Here is a 15,026-nt window from a genome sequence, read left to right on the forward strand (position 1 = left end):
TGAGAAAGTATCTTTTTTAGCTATAATTGTTTACATCTATTCAGCGAAATATTTCCATCTTTCAGACTTCATAAGACAAATTGAATTTGAGTTAAAGTATCTCCTTTCAGGTTTTTACATTGATATGATTTTTTTTTAATGTGTGGGAGAGAAGATAAGTGACTCAAAGCACTGCAGAGCAGAGATGTTTTCCCTTCACATCTATAGATTTGAAACCAAGGACTTCTTTGCAACACATGGTGCAGAGCAGGATGAAATAGAATGGGAAAGAAGCTTCCTGCTCTTTTGTAAAAGGTTTTTCTTTTGAACAAGCAGCACTGGCGCTTGAAATTACCCAGAATGAATTCTCTTCCCTATGTGGTCACCACTGGCTGGTCAAAGAGTGCAGTTTTATCACACGCTCTGCCCATCTGCTATTTCCATTTCTATTAAGAAGAATCCTTATCCAGCAGAAGATGAACAATAAGGCTCGCCTTGCCCTATTTCTTTGTAGGACGTTCTTAACAGATGTCTTAACATGGCCATATTTACAGCTGTAGGTTTCATTCATTAGATTTACAAATCCTCAGTCAGTTCCCTTCTCAGAGTCAAGCTTGGAGAAATTAAAGTCACACAGGCAAAAATTTGGTCCAAATGACTTCTAAAGAAAATGTTAATTCTTACGTTATGCGAAATTCTTTTGTTGTTGTTTTTTTTTTTGTGTGTGTGTGTAGAAAAGCAATCCAGGCATAGACTATGAACACAATATATATAGAGCTGCTTGGTCTTATGTCTAGTAACCTGAAGTACTGTTTGAGGCTTAGTTAAGAATAATCATCTTGACACATCTGTTGATTAAAAAATAGAAACTGTGACAGCTGCATGACTTCAAAGAATTTCCTCCATCAGACATACTTATCTGCATCACCTCTTCTCCCCATCTCTTCCAATATTCTTGCATTAGAAGAGCACAGAGTGAACAGCTGTTTCCAGTTAAGACCCTTCATTTCTGCTACTGGAGTGATACAATCTACCCCCTTTCATGAAAATGAAAAAGAACCAACAATCCAGAGCACATTCATGTAGGGATAGAGGGTGTGTTTTGACAGAGCACCATGTTTAAGGAGAAGAAAAGAGGTAGAGGAATACTTCCACTTAGGTGGAAGTTAGGAAGCACAAATAAACACTATGTATTTGGAGAGTCCCCAGGAATTCAAATAACATCCTTACAATACTGCACTTGATGAGAATATAGCTTTTTCTCCCAAGCAAGCTGGCTCTTCTCATCAGGGATGGGAAACCCAAAGTAAGAGCTGTAGCTTTTTATATCAGCCAGGTTTCGCCTGTATTACTATCCAGGTGACAGAGGCTATTTTAAACTAGTTTCCTGTATCATAAGTTAATATTTGTTCTCAGATCACATAAGAATTTTAAGGTTGTCAGAGAACTATCCATCATGCCTCATGGCACATGTTCTTACATTGCTTTTATTAGAAACCTATGTAGCCTTCGATACCAATAGAGGCCTTTGATTTCCAAACAGAAACATATTTGAAACATATAAAGGAAACATTAAAAGCAGCTACAGGACCAAAAATTTATAGTGAGATATTTAACTCGTTAAGCTATCTAAATTTACAGTCACAGCTAAGCACTGTGTGATTAACATTACATGAACTTTCTAAGCCCTGGGATGCTTTCTCACCTTGATTTTTATATATGTATAGGTCCAAAAAATATAATGCAGACAAATGAAAGCTTATCGACCTTAGAAATATATGGAGTACTGACTCGAAGATGTAATGAACGGTAAATATTTTTTAGAGATTTCACTGTTTTGATATCCAAGTTAAATAAATGCCTAACACAATTTTGAAACATATGCCAAACTAGAAATTCTCTCTGTAGTTTCATACAGACACCTGAGTGTCTTATAGCTGAGAATAAATACTTAAAGGAAATCTACCCTATACTAGACCTTAGGCCATAATAAAGCAGCAGCCATGAAATTAAATAAACAGTGTAAGATAATAAACATATAACAGCTTATGCAAATAATCTAAATGATACAGAAAGCTGAACTTTGATTGCATCATAGCCAAAATGTTTTATCAAATTCCCTCTCAGGACCGTATTACAGCACTTACACTGGAAAAATCTCCCTTTGATTCTGTGATGCGCTCTGAAGTCAAATCCCAGTGGATGTCAGAATGGAGGGCTTTTTTTGGTTATCATTACAGGTCTTCCCTGTTGCCCCTTAAATTTGTACTTCTCAAAATTGCATCTCCAGAGTATGGCAGCATATCCTTACATACTTACAGATGATTTGCTTCTTGTAAACTGATCTGGAGAACAACTCCATGGACCAAATAAACATCAAGTCATGTGAATATACCTCAGAATTATCATCTGTGCAGCTTCTGTTACTTTTCCAATGGCCTTAGCAACAAAGACAGTAACCTTAAGATCACAGTCTGAACCTGTTAGCAGATATCAGTCATATCCAAACAAACTTTACATCACAACTACTGTCCAACTAGAGTTGCTGTCTAAGGTATCTAATTGTCAGAATGAAAATATATTTACAATGAGGTAAGCTTATCTGCTTTCTTCAAAGGAGAGATCATTCCAGTCAACAACAGAGGAGAAGGAAAAAAAAATAAAAAATAGTATTTTCTTCTTCCACACAATACTGTCATCTTAATTTAGCTCTAAAAATGCTGTATTATTTACCACAAACTCAGTGATTATAAAAGAAGATTTACTCTGCCAGATTTAAAATTACTGAAATGTCACATTATAAAGAAGCTATATTTTAAGACACATAAGATTTGGTGTGTGAGTAATGCAACCTTTTAAGAGTTTGGATAAATTTAATTCTCTATGCTATAATTTCCTCTAGCATTTCAAGATGAAGTCACAGAAAATAACCAAATGCAATGATTAATGTGTTCAGAAGTGTATGTGTTTCTAAAACAAGGTTCTAAGCTATTCATTTGGCATGAATTTAAGAATACAATACAAATTCTTCCCCTGCCTGCAATTCAGCAATTCCATACTGTGGTAAGAGGATTAGTCATGTGAAAATACAGGTGTTACATCAAGCTATACCAACAGCAAAAGAAAAAGGGACATGGACTACTGTTCCAGCATATAAAATCAGGAACATTTAAGATGTTTTCATGTGTCTCATTATATATACACTTGAAAAGTAATAATCAGATGAGGAACAGTAACATAAACGTGTGTGCAACAGAACTGTAGCAAGGTTGCTTGATCTGTTCCAATATAGGCTCCAACATATTTTAGTGAGACAACCCAATAAACAGCCACTGTAAGAATGTACCCAAAGCAGATACTTCATATGATTAACAGCAGTTACTGGAGAATGAAGGGAGCACAAGCCTTGCTTTCTACATGCCTAATCATTCTAATAGCCACCTCATTTAAATGAAGACTAATGGCAATAGCACAATATCCCGAAACAGTTAATGTTTGTGAAGTTTAGGTCTATAACAGAAAGAAAGCCTTGACTTCCTGTGATCTATGCAAAGAATATAAACCAGCTATTAATAATAATACCAGCTTCCTTTTATAAAGGTATATAGTAGTCTTTCTCAAAGTTGATCATAGTTAGATATCCCAGCCAATTCTAGATTCAATTAAGAGCACGTACTCTTAACAGAGAATTACGTAAAATCCCTCTAACCGTGTAATTAAACTATTGCAGAAGTAGGAGAAACTTGTGTGCAAGCAATCCCTAATGCTGCATGCACTAATTTTCCTTACTGATGGATCCTAAAGAGGTCTCTTTTAGTGCTAAGTAATGGAATTCAAGCAAAATATTTTAGATACTTGGGTGCCAACAGCTAGACTGTTAGCCATAACAGAAGTCTACCCCAAATTTAAATTGCATTTTTTAATAAGACTTAATTGTAAGAGTAGTTTTTAATATAAAATATATAAAATCAGAAAAGGAAGAAAAAGCACAAGAAAGCCTTTTGTAATAGCAGCATCAGCTGAATGTGAGAGACAAAATTCACATTAAACTGAAGATACTGAAAATGTTGGTATACTAACCTATATGCGTTTGAGCCATAACATCAGCTAGCCTGTGTGCAGCACCACTGCCTCCACTTTGTGTTGAGGAGGAGGAAGTGGTTGACGTGGTAGAGCCATGGATCGCTTGACTGATCCAATGTTCCATGTTTATACTCCCCTGACTTGAGGTGGGAGTTCCCTGGGAGTCACCCTGCACAGAGCCTTCATCTTCTGAACCAGAAGAAGTATCTAATAATTAAAAACAGCCTGTTAGTTGCAGCACTTTTGCTTGTTTAAGTAGAAATAAGACATGTTCATGTTATAAATCTAAAGAAAACTGTCATTAAGAAAAACTCACAAAGGCAAGCAAACACAATAAGAAAATTCTGTAATACCAAGAGCCCTGAAACTAAAGACAATTGCTAACTACACTGAGAGAGCTTTCATGCACTAGTTCAATGGCTTGTATATTATTCTACAAGAAAACAGATAAGGATTATAGAAGTTGCTTCCCTTCTAATGAGGCTGGAGATCTTCTGAAGATTTCTAGCCACATATCAACAGTACAAAATACCCCAAATACTTTCCCAAACACAGTCCACAAGTCTGAAAAAACTTGTCCAGCTGTAAAAAGCCTACCCTTCAGTGAGAAATTGAGTCCCAGCTGAATTCAGTGAGTATCAGAATGCATAAGATGTGGAGTATTTTCACGGTGTAGTAAGTAGGTAAAAGACCGTATAAATTCCTAAAGAGTTGGTATGTAAAATTTTAAAGACAGCATTCCATTGCAGAATTAAGGAATAAACCAGAAACTTGAATAATACCTTCAGTCACATATTATATGACAACTTCACCATAGTTAGAGCCTCATAAGATCAAAACGATTAACACTAGGTCAGGTACCACCAAGGGCGAAGCAGTCATGGAAACTGCCCCAGCTGACTTTCCACCTTCTTCTCTTCCAAGATACCTCAATGTTATGTTCAGTGTGTTTCAAATATCATTTCTGTTACTGTCCATTAGACCATTAGTTCATAGCAGCACAAAGAACCATTTAAAAATTTCCATAAAATGCACAAACACAAACGCTCACCTGGAGGTGTGTAGGCATCCATTGATGTTTGCACCACCAACGAACGTCGTTTTGAGGGCATGGGGACCGCCATTTTCCTTTCTTTATGTTTAGCAAGGGCTGCCTGAACTGCTTCTGTGTGGACATCTGGAAGAAAAGAGAGATTTCAAGCTAGTGTTCAAACAGAAAAGAACTGTTTGTGTATTCAGTGCATCTGCGTGCAGGTTAGCTTGTTCTCCAGTGAGGCTGACACTGCATATGAAATGATGAAAGCCCAGGAATGCACGGGATCTCAGAGGGACTGCACCATGTCTCCTCATGCTAGAAAAAGAGGCCATAGTGAAGAGTGCTATACCAACAAACAAATCCTTTGAGCTGTACATTTTTCCCAGAACACTGTAACAGTATTTGAAGAGTAGGAACCCTGCTTCCTTAGAGTAAACCTCCATTTAATAATGTTTTGAAGTGAGCTGTTGCTTCAGCAACAATTATTGTTTTCAGTGAAAGTGTGGCGTATTAACAGCACCTGGTTTTGAAATGAATGAGGTTTCTAATTTATACAAAAGTCACACAAACCAAGCGAAGAGGAACCTTTGCTCGAAAAGTAAGAGTTACAAAGTGTCACAACAAAATTGCAGTGGGTGTCCCCATTCCCAGATCCTTCTCCCACCACCATTGCTCGGCTTTATTCATGAAAAAAGAATTATGAAAGTTGGCCTGAGGTGGAATGAGAAGAACAAGCTCTTTAAACATGAGCCTTCTGCTTTGCGGGTGAGTGTTACACCCAGCTTGGACTGGTTGGCTCCAACATAAGCAACAGGTCTGCTTCTCAGTGGGGACATCCCCAGAGCACAGGTTCTCTACTCCTCATGTGTATATGCAGCTGTCTGCTTCCCCAAGTTCAAAAAAGTCCACTTATCATGTGTAAAATATACAAGCAAGGTATTTTGATAATACGTTTTTTGTTTTGTGCAAATCCTTTAATGACTACCACAACTATACACTGAAATAAGCCTGCCTTTAATTTAATACCTTGCACTATCTGCCTGTATATTTCTACGGTGTGGGGAAGGATGTGCATGAGGAGACAGCATGCACAACACATGGTACCCCATAAGAGTCCCTTGTGGTTAAAGAAGATGCCACTCACTGACCACCTGGAAGCACACTAGCTGTTGCCTTTTCACCAGTTGATGCTAGCTGTAAAAAATGCAGCAACAAGTAGTGTGCACAACCCAGCTATGCCCATCTGTGAATAAGAGTGGGTCTAATCCAGAGTGATCCTGCTTCTCCTACATCTGTTTGAAGACTGCTCTGGCAGGCTGGGTGGGCAGCATGCAGCCTATTTCTTGCTGCTGGTGGTGGCAGCTCTGAAGAGGCAATATTTCCTGAGAAAAGCGACAGAAAAGAGGAAGGTATAATGTGCACCGCTTTTATTTAATGAGCTGATGGTTGGACCACATCGGTGTAAGTGCCCTGTTGTACGTAACATCTGGGAAGGATGACTGGAAGAATTAGATGACATCTGCTGCTGCTAAGCCACAATATCTTGTTTTTAAGAATAGTGCTCCCTACCTTCTGCCAGGGCTTAAGGACCTCTCAGTGAAAGACTGCAGGGAAAAGTAAATCTAAGAAAAAGAACATTATCAGCTGCTTCTGTGAGTTGTTTTTCACTTTTATTTTAAATTGGGAAGGGAATGAGCACATCAGGGAAAGCAAAGCAAAAAAATCAACAAGAAATGCAGAAAAAGCATATGATAAAAGAGCCATGAAGCTGAAGGACCGAAACAGAGGAATATTACAACGCTAACATCAAACCAGAAAACAGTTTCTCTTCTGTGATGCCATTATTTTAAAGTAGGTTTAAATTCTTTCTTATAATTAAAACCAGATGAAAAGTTTTATGCAAAGAATATCAGACTAAGAAAAAAAAAAAAAAAAAAGCAATGTAAGTCTCTACCTAACAGCATGTCCTCAAAATAAATTCCTAGCTGATCACTCCACACCAGTCCTGCAGTCCTGTTCATGTACACAGGACTGAACATGCTCACTGACAGTTTGCTTTTCTTATCCAAGAAACAGGGAAAATTCTTGGTTTTCACTCAAAAGACAGAAATTGGATATCAAGCAGTAAAAAAATGACCTTTCCTATCGTTTTTTGAAGCAATTTTCTGAAGAGAATAAATTTTGCTCATCGAGACAGGAGGAATTACTTCTGTTTTACTAGACTTAGGATTTATTTATTTGCTACAAGCATTAGGATGAGGTGTAACTACCAAGTTCTTCAAAAGTTTTTTTTTTAAGGAGGATCATTGAAAAAGTCATTATTAAAATGCTTAGTGACAGCTGGACACTGAATCCTAACTTGCCAAAACTTGGATTTCTTTTTTGATGAAAGAGGTAAAGCCCTCAGCATAATTAAAACACACTTTGCAGTGTTTTCATTTTCCAATGAGTCCATGGGAGTCCAGGAATTGAATTGTTTTCTTAATAAAGCACATGCCTGATATGTTTATTTGTAGTGGGTTACTGTGGAATAAATCAAACGGGACTCTTAAAAAAAAAAAGCAGGAAAGATAAAACAATGGAAAAGATAAGAAACTCTGATTAAACAATATGGAAGCTGGGCAGAAGGAATATGCACACCTGCTCCCAGGCAGCCTGCTAGGTTGGCTGTTCTGAAAACATTACTCAGTCAGGGGGCTACCAAAACAAGACAGGAGACACATCTAGAAAAGGCTGAAGACACCATGCAGAGATGGTCCAGGAACTACCACCAAGGGCTTACAGGCTTTTGGGAAGAGAGGAATAAAAGGCTGCAGGAACAGTCCAGCTTGAGTGAAAAAACTTTAGGCAATGCTCACTCCCAGGAATAAAAACTCTGCTAGTGAAATGAAGCGTATCTAAGTACATAAAAAAAAGACTAAGGATTAGGTAGAGGGAAGAAGACAATAGATGGCATGGTCTTTCTGAATGAAAACCTACTGATGGTTTCTGAAGATACTCTTCAACCTATTTTGACATTCTTGTATACAGCTGGACTTGTTAACAAACAGTACTAGAGCCACTCATACCCAGAGGCGTAGTCTCTTAGTTTAAACCTAAACATACATATCTGACCAAAAGGAGACTACGGTGATTCACTTCTCATCAATTTGAGCTAGAGTGTGGTAGTTTGTTGCCTTTAGCTTGGTGAAAGATTGGCTGTAGTGCTCAATGTGTTGTATGTGACTTCTTCTTTCCCACTGCTTGCCTACAATCTGTCCCTTGAAGCTACTGAAAAAAAAAAAAAAAAAAAAAAAGAAAAACACAGAGAGACTTATAAAGGGAATGCAGAGAATAGTAATTAGAAACTCCTTGTTCATTAAAGGGAGGAAACCATAGCTGTGATACACACTGTGGAAAAGTATAATGAGGGTAAGAAGCCACACCTGAGTTCCCTTGGGACAAGAAACTGTTTACCCTACTAAATCCCCTCAGCAGAGAGCAGTTTGTATTCTCCACACATCACACAGCATCAGCAGTGAACATCATCCTAGCATTTTGAACTGTCTCTGGCAGGGTGATGCCCCTTGTCTTGAGGGTCTGACAAGTGTCTGAACCATCTTCTCGATCTACTCTGGTACACTCAGCTTCACTGAATTCATCAAATTAGGAATTAACACTGCTTTAAAATACAGATTTCTTGTTAATTTTTCCTGAAAAAAAAATATCCTTCAGGTATGAAGATTGAAAGCCACACAGCTGTGAGCTTTAATTTAAAAATTAAAAAAAAATAAAAAAATCAACTAAAAAAGGACCTCTCCTCTCTTTCAGGTGTGGCATGCTGCCATTTCTCACCCTTTATAAACTCCTGACAGAGGTTCAAACACGGATATACCTCAATGCAGTTTGCACTCAAACCCTCTAAAAAGCTCCAGGTCTGTATAGAAGGAGAACGCTTTTAGGCGAAATGTTCTTTTATGCAGAAGACTGTGACATTGTAACTGCACTGTTCGAGCTGATGAAACGACTGCAGGTCCTGACCCTTTAAAGCACTCCTATAGGTAGCAAAATCCTCACTGTTCCCACCTGGCTTTTCCACAGGAAATACTCAACAGAAAATCTAAAGCAGTCTTGGCTCTTGCTTTCAGTCATTTGTTTGTCTCTGTTTATTCTCTCCCTTTGCTTTCTATGACAGGACAGAGATGACAAACATACTCCTGTGAGCAAAGTCTGTAAGTGCAATACAGAGGAAGTGGAGCTGTAAGAAGCCGCATGTGGTAGAGAGAAAGTTTCTCTTCAGATAGTTGACCATCTATTGAATAAGAGACAAGGCCTCAGACCAGAGACAGAGGAATTAAAAATGGTGCAGAGCTGGGTCCATGAGCTCAGATTCCCACAGTGATGACCCATGGCTTTAGCCACAGGGCTCCATAATCAGAAACTCTAATCTACTGCAACCAGCAGTAAACTCTTTATTTTACCAGCAGGACGAATTGTCCAGGTTTCCCAGGAGGTGCTTGGCTTAGCACAGTCATTGTTCTCGCCTGGTTTATCTTGTAACCTGGCACAACGTTCTGGTCCCTGTTTAACTGAAAAGGCTTAGAATAAGAAACAAAACAGCACTAAAATACATCAATGCCCAGCACCAGCTCGTTTTGAACACCATGTTCTTCATGGTCTTTCCCAGCTTTATCCCTCAGCATGACCTAAAGGCTGGGTGTTTGACACATCAATGCATTTGATTGTCTGTGGAAAAGGAAACAAGCCTACCTCCCGGTATCTGTGGCACCAGGTGATACCCTGCCTGAGCCAGCACACCACTCCGATATGATACCGCCAGCAGAAGACTAGACTCAGTGGTCAGCACACAGCCCCCAGAGTTGAGCTGAGACTCTGAGGACTCAGGTGCTCAGAGACTGCTCTTGTTAAATGCACGGCGATGTGGGAGGGAGCAGCCTGCTCTGACCAGGGCAAATTGGGTGACAGAAGATGCCAGGGACACACCTGTGGTAACTGCTGGTAGCTGGGTAGAGTGAACAAGTACAGGTGTTCAAAGTTAAATAATAATGCCCAGAAAAATGGAAGCAAATGCTGTGTCCCTTAGCCATTTATTCCCTACATTTTTGATGACCTGACATGTCATTTCTTGGGATTTGGTGGGACATTTTTTTATGTAGCCAGATGTTGGGTTGGCATACAGAAAGAGGGGCTGGCCAGGAGTTTTAGTCCACTTTATATCAGCTCTGTCTAAGTCTCTTTTGAATTTCTACTCAAGTCTTTCCCCCATCCTTACACAGACGTATGTGTACCTATAATGAGTGGCAGGTTTCCTCTATGACAAGCTGCCCTCTCCAAGCTGTTTGCACTGGGGAAGACAGTGTGTCTGGTCCTTGCAGGCTCAGATCTGCAAGCAAATCAGCCTCCCCTTCCTGAGGCAAGAAGGGAATCGTTGGGTGATGAACAAGTTCACCCACATCCTAGTCCACACATGGGGCAATACCACAGTTTTCTATAGCTCCTTTCTCTTCTGAAGTGTGCATCTTCATCTGGTGTGGAACATCATCCTGCCTCGCCCTTCCCCTTACACTTCATTACCAGGGACACCTTATTCTTTACTTGGTCCAGACACAGTGTTCCTGAAAGCTCAGAGCTGCAGCTGAAACATGTAAAACACACTGTAAATTCCTAGTCCCAGACTCATGCAGCTTCCAACAGGAGAATTTCTTCCTTTTTGTTCTTCTCTTTTATAAAGCAAAACCTATTCAATAAGTTACAGTTGCATTCTTCCTTCATGTGGAGGGGTTTTTAAACTTTTTTTTCCTATGCGCATTTCACATGCCTCAGTGGCTTCCTCTGCTCCGTATTAGCTGCATTTGCTCCACTGGCATGTCAAACATTCGACGTACTGTAAGCAAAGCAATAGCTCCTCCCGGGTCACAGATCCGGGTGTTAGCTCAGTGTGGATCATGAAACAGGGCACTCTTCCCATGGCAAGCACCAGCTAAATTAAAAATTTCTACATTATAAAACTGTTCCTCACACCCACTGCATAAAATGCCTCAGGAGACAAAAGAAAAATGTTGTCTTCTTTTGTACCCAAATCAGATCTTGCGACTGCGTGTCAGGTGGTTCTCTTGCATCTAATTCACCACTCAGCCCTATTCTTTCTAAGACAAGAAATTAGACCAGTAGAGAGGTGTGCATTGCTAGAATCATGATGGCAGAAATCTGTTTCCACCTACATTTCAGATTATATATATTATTTTAATCGTCTTTGCTCAAGTCTTTCATTTCCTATTAATAATAGAGCCTTAATGTTTCTGTGTTACTCTGCTTGCTTTCCTGCTATGAGAAAAAATGCCATTTTTGATATCCAATCACCAGATGTTTCAGAAACACAAATATGGGAAAACAAGCTATTGCCTCATTTTTGCTGTACAGATGCAGGATTCTGATCAGAACAATCTCACAGGATTCTGATCATCTCCTACAGCCTGGTTTTCCAGTTCTGAAGTAATGACACTTTCATCCCTCCCTTCAGGGAACTTACCCCTGAGAGAATAAAACTGCTGGGAGACATACCTTACCTAGGTGTGATCTGAATTCATGCCTTTCATCTCTGTGTCCTTTTTATTTTTTATTTTTTTCCCTTTGGAAACTCTTTCTTCCTTTGCTTTAGTAGCCAATTCCTGCTTAGGTGCTGATACGAGTGGGAGCAGGACGGGCCCAGTGACTCCAAGAAGGTCTAACATCCGTGCTTCCATGGGCTCGGCCACAAACGTAACCGACTGGCTCACAGGACGGCAGATCATAATGATCAAGAAGGTTGATGCTCTGCGCTAATGAGTTTAGAATGCCAACCGATTTTTAATAAGAGATTATTTATGTACATATAATACATATTTATGTCTTTTTTATACAGCAGTAGAGGATCAGCCCTGAAGTCAGACATTTAACAAATGAGTAAAAACACAAATACGTCTCTGTTTTGGGAAGGCCAGCACCTGGGGCTGCTTCAAGGGACACAGCTGTAGGAACAGGCAGAAAGCGGCAGCTTGCAGGGGGCAAGAGGAGCAAGGGCAGTGACTGCTGCACCACCACACAGTGCAGCAGAAGACTTGTAACAGCTGAGTTACTACAGGGAGTAATCCTATGGGAAACCGGCCTTCCAAAGGCCACCAACACTCACTATCAAAGGTGAGTTTTGGCTGAAAATTCTAGATAAGGCAATGCTAAGTATAGCAACAGCATGCTGGTAATTATACAGGGGAAAGGTTGGCAATTGCTGCCTTACAGGAAACTAGTATTTGAAAGCATGAAAGTCTCTTATGAGTTTAATCAGACCTTTGTTGTAGCTACCATGGAAACGAAGGATATACTGAGAATTCATTTCCTAATACGTGGCCTGTAAATACTCTGAGTAGAGATAATTTGGTAGCTACATCTACTGGAAATGCAATCAGGACACACTAAATAGGGTAAGACACGGTAAACGTGGTATCATCAGAACAGATTACAGTTAGGCTTTGTCTTTTGATTGTCGCGGGCTGACAGCACTGACTCTATTTTCAGGGCAAGCGATTTCATAAAAATTGCTGTGTTCATCCAACACAGATCAGTCCTTGGAAAATCATCTCACCCTAGGAATGCGAAAATGAGTGAGTCCATATAACAACGGATCTTTGCTGTGGGTGATGCTATAATGAAGCAGTGTCAGAATACTTTCACAATATCTCCAGGCATTAAGATGGAAAAGCACACAGCCCGAACAGTGTGACACCTAATTTCTCTCCAGCTGCACGCAGGTGTGCCATTAATTCTGAAATATGGTATTCACAACACTGTGAATACCCAACTGAATGCAAGAACATCTGCTCTAATAAGACATTTATAAGAGGGCTGTGGAGGTTACGAACAGAAATAAACCGTTGCTTACATTTCAGGAAACAATTTCAGTGTGTAAGTTTCAGTCTTTGGGATGTTGTCAACCCATTATTAACCCAGTTAATAGTGGGTCTCTGGTTTTACTAGGAACAGGAGATACACGGATATGCAAGGAAACATTCTGATGACTTGCCATGAATTTGGGTCATGTTTTGTTGACCTGCACAATTTTTTACGATGAAATGTCAGCTTTTTAGAAAACATCTGCACTCCCACGAATATGCCATGGAAAAGACCTTGCTCTTCTAGGATGCTGCAGCAAAGAAACTTCACTGATGTGGGAAACTTCTCTCTGGGCACTCCGCAGAGGGCTGCACCATGCTCATGCATCCTTCAGCTGCTGCTGAATAACCACAGGCACATACGAAGCAACTGGGAATGTATGTTCCCACATGCTCAGAAACCTTAATTCTGAAGACGAAACTCATGGCTATAATTTTGCAGTTCAGATGGCCATAGTGGCAATCCACAGTTCTGGGTGAAAGGAAGGTAAAAGCTGAACACACAATTGGGAAAGCTTTATGGACAGATGGTGAAATAAAGAAGTTATACAACTGAAGCAGAGGATACAAAAACTGAACTGAAAGGCTGAACTCTTTATGACTCCGCTGCTAGTTTTGCTGAAAGGCACAATTTTTGCTTTGGAGTCTTCAGGTATTATAATACAGTTGATTTTAAAATGTTTTTCTCTAAACTCAGAGACTTAAAATTATATTAACTCTAATCATAAGTGAAATAAAAAAACATGCAAGACTCCCACTAATAATTTCCATCCCTCCATTTATTTATTATCTCATTTGTAATGCAATCTGGAAGTCAGCTTCACATAGTGACTTCATCTCAGGCCCCCTTATTATGTGATCTGAAGTAAATCAACTTTCTATTTGTTTCTCTCTGGAGATCCTTGAGTAATTTTCCTCAAGAGTTCTGCAATTATCCTTACAAATTTTTCTGCTGGGTCAAAAGCAAGGACATGGTCATATAAATTACATCTTTGCAAAAATTTGCTTTCAACCTGTTTTTTTTCGCCCTGATTGAATTGTAGGTTGAAATTAAGTTTATAAGCAAGCTAAATCAAATAGGAGACGAATTAATTCCTGAATAAGTGTTCCTACAGACAGGTTCATTAATTAACTTTTCCAAGTATCCCTCACTCATCCGAAGAGTTAATACATTTTTGGTTTTATGATAAACGACCTTAATATATATATGCAGTCCTGCCTTGAAACATAGCACATTCATCAGATTGTTGTCCCTCCTTATTCTCTGGAGTGATGTTAAACAACAATGGTTCAATAAAAATAATTCCTCCTATCTTCTCATTCCATCCTTCTACCATACACTGCAAGTTTTATATTCTTAACATAATTCAGTTTTGTCTTCTATCTTAACTTTTTCCTTTTCAGTTCTAGAAAGAATACAGAGTGAGATCTTGAATACCCTCTCAAAAATGCAAATATAAACTACCCATATATTTCAGAATCACTATGAGGTAAGCTGTAAACATGCAGAATGTCAGCAACCTTTGTTACAGGTCATACACACACTTACCTCATGGTCAGTGAGGACAAACACGTGGTAAGGCATGTATCGGAGCTGACAGAGCCCCGAGGAGCTACCCAGGGTCTGCTGCCAACTCCTCTTCTAGGACCAGGGTCTACAGGGAACACTTCTTCATTGCTAGCTCCCTTATTTCAAATGCCGCTCAAACTGATCTTGGGATGATTTGTTTTGAAGTTTAATGATCTCATGCTCAGTACAAGCTGTTCAGTTTTTTCCCTGTTGAAGCACAGTGTGGGAAAGGTGGCTCAGGAATGTGAGCTGGGACAGAGCTGTAGTTGGGATGCATTTGTTTTGGCAATATCTCCCCAAATCTCCTATATTAAGATGTCTTTTAAAAGAAGTGCTGAGCGAGCTCAGAAAATGAACTTTCTCTGCAGAGGTGGAATCTCTGGGACAGGGGTTGGCAGCCCTCCAAGAACGGTGCACTTTTTATTTCTCTTCT

At 39.5% G+C, this 15,026-nt stretch overlaps 1 protein-coding gene across 5 annotated transcripts in view; it reads right to left on the reverse strand.

The window, feature by feature from the left end:
* The window catches only part of DIP2C (disco interacting protein 2 homolog C), a 311,009-nt gene that overhangs the window by 106,181 nt on the left and 189,802 nt on the right, over window positions 1-15,026 (reverse strand). For all 5 annotated transcript variants that reach the window (XM_035316876.1, XM_035316875.1, XM_035316879.1 and 2 more), the window contains 2 exons: window positions 5,114-5,239; window positions 4,060-4,269 (listed from right to left, as the gene is read on the reverse strand). In XM_035316876.1, coding sequence (XP_035172767.1) covers window positions 4,060-4,269; window positions 5,114-5,239 — 336 coding nt within the window. The remainder of the gene's footprint in view (window positions 1-4,059; window positions 4,270-5,113; window positions 5,240-15,026) is intronic.

This window comes from Oxyura jamaicensis, chromosome 2 (genome assembly GCF_011077185.1).
Source record: "Oxyura jamaicensis isolate SHBP4307 breed ruddy duck chromosome 2, BPBGC_Ojam_1.0, whole genome shotgun sequence".
NCBI lineage: Eukaryota > Metazoa > Chordata > Aves > Anseriformes > Anatidae > Oxyura > Oxyura jamaicensis.